This window comes from Vicia villosa, unplaced genomic scaffold, assembly GCF_029867415.1.
Source record: "Vicia villosa cultivar HV-30 ecotype Madison, WI unplaced genomic scaffold, Vvil1.0 ctg.001280F_1_1, whole genome shotgun sequence".
Taxonomy (NCBI): Eukaryota; Viridiplantae; Streptophyta; class Magnoliopsida; order Fabales; family Fabaceae; genus Vicia; species Vicia villosa.
In genome coordinates this window covers 141,714-149,984 of record NW_026705557.1, presented here as the reverse complement: position 1 = coordinate 149,984, position 8,271 = coordinate 141,714, and the positions used below count along the sequence as shown (strand labels likewise).

The 8,271-nt window shown below is 36.5% G+C and overlaps 1 protein-coding gene across 1 annotated transcript; it reads left to right on the top strand.

Annotated features, from left to right (window-relative positions):
- Positions 1-3,112: 3,112 nt before the first annotated feature.
- On the top strand, positions 3,113-6,930 carry LOC131634319 (uncharacterized). Its single transcript, XM_058904976.1, has 4 exons — positions 3,113-3,499; positions 3,585-5,406; positions 5,488-5,972; positions 6,147-6,930. The coding sequence occupies exons 2-4, from the start codon at positions 3,598-3,600 to the stop codon at positions 6,928-6,930; spliced, it is 3,078 nt and encodes a 1,025-aa protein (XP_058760959.1). The 5' UTR covers positions 3,113-3,499; positions 3,585-3,597.
- Positions 6,931-8,271: the final 1,341 nt, after the last annotated feature.

The window sequence follows — 8,271 nt, the reverse complement described above, 5'->3', positions numbered from 1 at the left end:
GTCAAGGAATCATCTATTTCCAATGAACATCAAGTATGATGCTAATATGTGTTACAAAGCAGTAGCTATTGATGATAATTGGCTTTGGCACATGCATCTTGGACACTTCAACTTTGAAAGCATAAAGTTTCTTGCAAATAAAAATGGGTTACTAGCTTGCTTGTTATCCAAGTTCCTGATCAACTATGTGAACCTTTTGCAGTTGGAAAGAAGCATCAAGATATTTTTTCCTAAAGGGAATGCATGGAGAGCTACAAAACCACTTGAGTTTGTGCACTTTAATTTATTCTATGTGGAAGTACCATCCAATGGAGGTAATAAATATTTTATTACTTTCATGGATGACTTTAGTAGGAAGACACGAGTTTATGTTTTGTAAAATAAATCGGATGTTTGTGACGTACTAAATTTTTTTATGGCGTATGTTGAAAGGCGAAGTGGTTATACTCTAAAAACCTTCAGAACTGACAAGGGAACAAAGAAAATTGCCTGTGATGATTTCTTGAGAAAGAAGGGAGCTAAGCATCAAATGTTTGCAAGATACACTACTCAATCAAATGGAGTGGCAGAAAGGAAGAATAGCACAATCATGGGTAATGTGAGAAGCATGTTGCATTGCAAGAATTTACCCAAGAGTTTTTTGGCCTAAGTAGTGATTTGTGCAGTATACTTTTTAAATAGGTGTCAAGTGAAAAGTATATGTGATAAAACTCCAAAACAAACCTGGATTGGGCAAAAGCCAAATTTGAGTAACTCAAAAGTTTTTGGTTGTATTGCTTATGCACATGTTATAGATCAGCTGAGGAAGACGCATGACCACAAGGCAGAAAAATGCATCCTCATAGGATATAATGAAGAAATAAAAGCTTATTAATTGTACAATCCATAAACTCATAAGGTAGTCATCAACATATATGGATGTTACCTTTGATGAAGATGGATCTTGGGATTGGTCTAAAAAGAAAAAAAGGGTTCTTGCATGTACTAGTTACTATAAATTAAGAAGTAGATGATAAAGTTGATGAACTATCCACTGAACCAACATAAAACTCACCACCTCATAAACATCCATAAAAGGAGCGTCATCCACCTCCTCACTTGAAAGATTATGAAGTTGGTCAAAATGATAATCCAGATGATACAGAGGAAGAAATTACTTATTACGCCTTATTTTCTGATTGTGATCCTATGACATATGAGGAAGCAGCCAATAAAGATTGTTAGATGAAAGAAATGGAGGAAGAAATTCACGCGATTGAGAAAAATAATACATGGGAGTTAACTACACTTCCAGAAGGAAATAAGCCAATTGGAGTCAAGTTGGTGTACAAAACAAAGTACCATGCAAATGGAGAGATAGATCGCTTCAAAGCACATCTAATAGCAAAAGGGTACAAACAAAACCTGACATTGATTATTTTGAAGTTTTTGTTCTAGTTGCTAGAATGGACACAATATGCATGATCCTTTCCCTTGCTACCCATAATCAATGGAATATATTTCTGATGGATGTCAAGTCTGCTTTCTTGAATGGTGGGCTTGAGGAAGAAGTTTACGTAGAACAACCACCAGGTTATTTACAAAGAGATGAAGATAAGGTGTATAAGTTGAAGAAAGCACTTTATGGATTGAAGCAGACACCTAAAGTTTGGTACACATGTATTGATACATATTTAATCAATAATGGAATCCCCAGAAGTCCATATGAGCGTGCTTTCTACATAAAAGCAAACAAGGATGGTAATGTTGTTATTATTTGCTTGTACGTGGATGATCTTATCTTCACTGGTAACAATACTAAATTGTTAGAAGATTTCAATGAGAACATGTCCATTCAATTTGAAATGACAAATATGAGCCAAATGTCTTATTTTCTTGGTATTTAAGTGAATCAGATAGATGAGAGAATTTTTATTTTACAGAAGAAATATGCAACAGATATTCTGAAAAAATTTAAGATGGAGTCATGTAAATCAATGCTGACTCTAGTGGAAGAAAGATTGAAATTAGAAAAAGAAAGTTGCGATGATTTTGTCAATTCAACAAATTTCAAAAAGCTAGTGGGAAGCCTTAGGTACTTGACAGTAACAAGACATGATATAGTTTATGGAGTTAGACTTATAAGTAGATTCGCGGACTCATCAAGACAATCACATTGGCAAGATGCAAAGAGAATTTTGAGTTATGTCAAAGGAACAATTGATGAAGGCATTTTTTATTCAAGTTCTACCAAGCCAGGGTTGATTGGATACACAAACACTGATTGGGCAGGTTAAACCGAAACTTGAAAAAGAACTTCGGGTTATGTTTTCTATCTCGTTACATGCATGTTTTCTTGGTACTATAAGAAACAACAAGTAGTTTCTTTGTCAACATCATAGGCAAAGTACATAGCAGTAACAAATTGTGCTACTCATGCAATTTGGTAGTGGAGAATATTAAGTGAATTTCACTATCAATAAGAGGGTCTGATGAAGATATTTTGCGACAACAAATTAACGATTGCTCTAACAAAGAATTCAGTGTTTCATGGGTGTAGCAAACATATTGACATTAAACATCACTACATTCGAGACTTAATAAGAGATAAAGAAATTATGGTGGAGTATTGCACTTCAGAAGATCGAATTGCCGATATTTTTACAAAGCCACTCAAAACCAATTTATTCTTGAAGATGAAGAATATGATGAGAATGTTAAAACCAAGTTTAAGGGAGGATGTTAGAGATGAAATAAACTTGGCATATTTGAATTTGGTTAATAAGGGAAACCATATCCTTACAGATGTTTTAGAGATGTGAATTAAATAATAAATTAGTTTCAAGGGAAGCTTTGACTATTGGAAGAACTTTGTTTATCGAAGCTAAAAATATACAAGTACTCATTCGTATAAATAGTTGTTATTAATTGCAATGACATACTCATAAAAAAAAATAAAAACATTTGTAAAGAGAAAGCTCAAGTGAGCTTGTGTGTTACAAAATAACTAATTGTTATTTTAACTTTATTAAGGAAATTCAATTTATTTTGCCAACACCTAAGGACACTTTATAAGGGGTAAGAGTGGGTGGAAAAGCTGAAGTTTTAAACTTAATTGGCAAAATACCCTTTTTGGTCCCTTAAGTATACTCCAAGGTCCATTCTGGTCCCTTATCTCTAAAAAGTGTCAAAGTGATCCTTTAATTGTCCAAAAAGGACCACGTTTGTCCTTTCTGTCAGCTCCGTTAGTCAAAGTCAAAGGAAAGGCATGGGTGGCATACATGTGGCATTTACGTTTTTATCTTTATTGCCAGGTGGTTTATTTTAATTGCCAGATGTGTAAATCAACAATTGACATAAAATAGAAAGGAAAATGAAATAGAAACCTCATTGTCTCTTCGTTGGTTCTTGAAGGAAACCCTAGCGCAGCTGCCATTGACGAAACTCCAATATCTAGTTGATGCGAACGAGAACGAAGACGACATTCAAGGTGAAAGCAAAGACGAAGACGACATCAGAGGTAAGTTTCTGCATCTCTGTGGCTGGTACTCTATTATGGTTTTAATTCCATGTTTCTGAAGTTTATATCGTGCGCTTCTATTTAGGGTTTCGTTTGAAATGGATGAGTATCTAATCATTACAATCCACCATAGTGGTGAATTTGCGAGTGAGGACTTGAGCGTTTACGTAGGAGGTCAGATTGCTAAACTGAGGGTAGATGCTGATAAGTGGAGTTTTTTTGAGCTGTTAGGTAGTATCAAGGAACTAGGTTATCGAGCCATAGAAAACATATATTATAAGGATCCAACTGGTGGGATGAATATATTGGTAGATGACAGAGGGGCATTAGAGATTGCTGATTTATATAGGGTTCATCTTAGTGTTGAGGTCTTTATTAAGCACGCATTGTCCCAGGCTGTTTTTGCTGATGAAGCTGAAGTTGTGTTAGATGATATTCCACTTAATGAAATGCCACCTAATGAGATAGTAGATGAGGTAGCAGTAGAGATTGAGGAAATATTGAAGGAATTTGATGACAGGGCCAATGATGTAGCACAGGATGATGTGAGGAGTACTGATGTAACACAAGATGGTGAGAGGGCCAATGATGTAGCACAGGATGATGTGAGGACTAATGATGTAACACAAGATGGTGAGAGGGCCAATGATGTAGCACATGATGATGTGAGGACTAATGATGTAACACAAGATGATGAGAGGTCCAGAGATGTAGCACAAGATGATGTAAGTGCAGTTGGAGCTGATAATGGACTTGTGGGTGGTGAGGTTGATGATGATTTAAGACTGACTGATGATAGTTCTGATGATAGCAACTTCGAGTATGATAGTGCAATGGAGATAGTATTTGATGATGATTCTGATGAGTATAGTACTGAACTGGAAGAGGAGGATGGAATGGACTGTGATATAGAAGATAATGAACAAATGAAAAGTAAAAAAGGAAAACAAATGTCTGATGAAAACAAAGAAGATAGTAAAGGGAGTGATAATGATAGTGAGGATCTTGGAAGTGATTGTGATAGTGATGATAGCAGTAGGGCTAGGAGAAAGAAGTATCCAATTTTTAAGCTTTTAAAGGATATGTCCAATTACAGATGGGAAGTGGGAACATATTTTACTACAAAGGAAGATTTCAAGGAGGCAATTGTTACTTATGCAGTCCATTCTGGCAGAGATTTAAGGTTCACTAAGAATGACAAGATAAGGGTTAGGGTCAGGTGTAAGGATGGATGTGAATGGGAATCTTACTGTGCTAAGTTGCCTAATGAGGATTCATGGCAACTAAGGAAAGTAGTTGACACCCATAGCTGTAGTAGAGAGTATCATGTAAAGTTACTGAAGACAAAATGGTTGAGCAAGAGGTTACAGAATTCACTTAAAACAAACCCTAGACTGAAGCTGAAGGACATTAAGGAAAAGGTTCAGAAGAAGTGGAATGTTGGGGTCAACAAAACCAAGGCTATAAGGGCTAGGTTTGCAGCCAGAGACATGGTTGATGGGTCATTTCTAGGGGATTATACAAGGGTGTATGACTATGCACATGAGTTACTAAGATCTAACCCAGGTTCAACTGTTAAGGTTTGTGTCCAGCCTGCACAAGAAGGTTCAACTGTTGAGAATTTACATTTCAAGAGGTTGTACATATGCTTGGCAGCTTGTAAGGAGAGCTTCAAGTGGAGCAGACATTTCATAGGACTTGATGGATGTTTTTTGAAAGGCTTATGTGGAGGTCAAATACTTGCAGCTATTGGCAGAGATCCCAATGATCAAATGCTACCAATAGCATTTGCAGTTGTTGAAAGTGAAAACAAGGATAGCTGGACATGGTTCTTGGAGCTTCTTATTGATGATCTTGGTGGGAGGGAAGAGTGCCTCACATACACTTTCATTTCTGATCAACAAAAGGTATGACATTTTCATTTTACATTTTACATTTTCATTTCTGATCAACAAAAATGTATGACACTTTCATTTTTTATGACTTAGGGTTTATTGCCTGCAATGGAGGAACTTCTTCCAAGAGTTGAACAGAGATTTTGTGTTAGGCATCTATACAACAATTTTAGGAAGAGGTTTGCTGGAAAAAAACTAAAGGAGATTATATGGAAAGCAGCCAAGTCAACTTACTACCAAGCTTGGGAGAGAGAGATGAAAGTAATGAAAGAGGTCAATGTAGAAGCATACAAGCACATGATGAGCACTCCTCCAAGATTTTGGAGTAGATCATACTTCAAAACTCATAACAAGTGTGATGCTGTACTGAACAATATGTCAGAAGCCTTTAATAGTGTCATATTGGAGTCAAGGGCAAAACCATTGATCACCATGGTGGAAGAGATTAGGGTATACATGATGGAAAGGTGGGCAACAAACAGGATGAGGTTTCAAAAATTAGAAGATGTTGATGTGTTACCAAACATTAAAAAGAAGATTGAAAAAACAAGTTCATACACAAATATGTGGCTTGTAAGGTAAATTCTGATTTCATTCTGATTTGAATCCTGATTTGTTAAATTCTGATTTGTTAAAGTCTGATTTGTTAAAGTCTGATTTCAATCTTGTTTGTTGAGTTTATATTGAAATAATTTCTGAAGTAATACTGAAATAAATGCTGACTTTATTCTGATATAAATTCCGATTTTTAGGATGTCTGATGAGTTTATATTTGAAGTGAGGAATTTGGAAAACAATGCTGAAAAATTTACAGTCAATCTGAAAGATAGGACTTGTTCATGTAGAAGGTGGGAGTTGACAGGCCTCCCCTGTGTTCATTCACTATCAGCAATCAAAAGCAGGAACCAAAAGATTGATGATTATGTCCCTGAGTATTACAGGAAATCAAGATATATGCAAGTGTACCAGCCAGTTATTTTTCCAGTCAATGGCTCAAACCTATGGGAGAGGACAGAGTACCCTGATGTTCTGCCACCCAAATTTAGGAAAATGCCAGGAAGACCCAAAAAAAGGAGGAATTTGGAACAAGGTGAACTGGATGGCACAGATAGAAAGATGAGAAGAACTGGCTTCATTGTGAAGTGCAGCAGATGCAAGAAACAAGGACACAACAAACTTACTTGCAAGGTACCATCAACTACTGCACAAGCAGCTCAATCACAAGCAGCTCCATCTCAGACTACTTCTGTACAAGTATCCCAAACAGCTCCTTCAGCTCCATCACAGTCATCTCAATCAGCTCCTTCACAATCATCTCAAGCAGCTCCATCACAATCATCCCAAGCTCAGAAGACTACTCCAAAATCAGCCAAGAAGACTACTCCTAAAGCAAAGAAGTTGGCAGTTAGAAGGCCAAATGCCCCTTTTATCCCACCTGGTCCAACCACAAGGCTGACTGCTGCAAAAATAGCTATAGGTCCAACAACAAGGAGGACAACACCTACTAAAAGGGCCACACCAAAATGGAAACCATAGTCTCTTTATTTTATGTAGTGTTTTGGATTTTTAGACATCAGTTTGAATATTTTGTAATGTGTCTGAATATTTTGTGTTTTTAGAACCTGGTATGCAGTATTTTGGCCAAGTAATTTTGTGCTTTTGAACATGTGATTTCTGATGGCAAGGTTAATGTTAAAGTTAATGCAATATTTTGGCCTATAATTTTTGCCTTTTTCTGTCTTATGAATATTAGTGGTTTGTGTCCTTTAGCAAAAGTCAATACATACTTAGCAGTGTGTAACAAATCATAACATTACAACACTAAACCATAACATAATTTTTGCCATTGATCACTTTAAAACATTACAACACTAAACCATAACATTACAAATGACCAACACTAAAATTCGATACATGAATAAATATCAAATTCAGTACATACTAATTCATAACCTTACAACATACTAATACAGACTTTTCCAAATGACCAACACTAAAATAACACAGAAAATCCTTTTCCAATTTTTCTCAGAATTCATCATCTTCTTCAACTCTCTTGTCTTTTGTTTTAGTCTGTCATTTGTTGCCTTAAGAGTTACCAACTCCATTTTTGCTGCATCAAGTTCAATTTGAATCTTCTCCATCCTACTATTCTGCATCTTCATATACTGGTCTTTCTCATCCATCACATCATCAAAGAACCATTGAAAATAGCCACACCCTGTTTGGGTTGAACCCTGTGAAATTCAAAATACCAATCATTCGAACCCTGCTAAGGCAATAAATGACATGAACAAACAAGTGAAGTTCGTTTTTACCTTGTAATTACGACAGCCCCAGAATTGCTTCCCGAAATTCGTGCTTGTTGAAGCCCTACGAAGCAAAGCTATCTCTCCACACCCACATACGGGTCTCCATCTCAAGTTTGCAGCAAAACCATCATTCTTTGTGTTAGATTCGTAAGAACATGGCCCTGCGATTGATGATGATGTCTGCTTCATTGGAAACTGGTGAACCCTAGAATTTGGGGAAGAAAGGAGGCAAACGATGAACCCTAGAATTTGGGGAAGAAATTCTGGGAACGATGAAGAAGAGAACGTTGAAGAACGATGAAGAAGAGAACGTTTATATCATTCCACGTCACCTGCCACGTATACAGACCTAACGTCCGTTTGTGCCATTTGGACAGAAAGGACAAACGTGGTCCTTTTTGGACAATTAAAGGATCACTTTGACACTTTTTAGAGATAAGGGACCAGAATGGACCTTGGGGTATAATTAAGGGACCAAAAAGGGTATTTTGCCAACTTAATTCTATTTAATGAATCGTCTTGTTCATTAGTAAGTTGAAAAAATTGCGTGGAGGTAGGGCGGAGG

Coding starts and splice junctions, on each gene's coding strand:
- LOC131634319 (XM_058904976.1), top strand. CDS start 3,598: ATGGATGAGTATCTAATCATTACAATCCACCATAGTGGTGAATTTGCG. Junction 5,407..5,487: donor TCATTTCTGATCAACAAAAG/GTATGACATTTT, acceptor TTTATGACTTAG/GGTTTATTGCCTGCAATGGA. Junction 5,973..6,146: donor ACAAATATGTGGCTTGTAAG/GTAAATTCTGAT, acceptor TCCGATTTTTAG/GATGTCTGATGAGTTTATAT.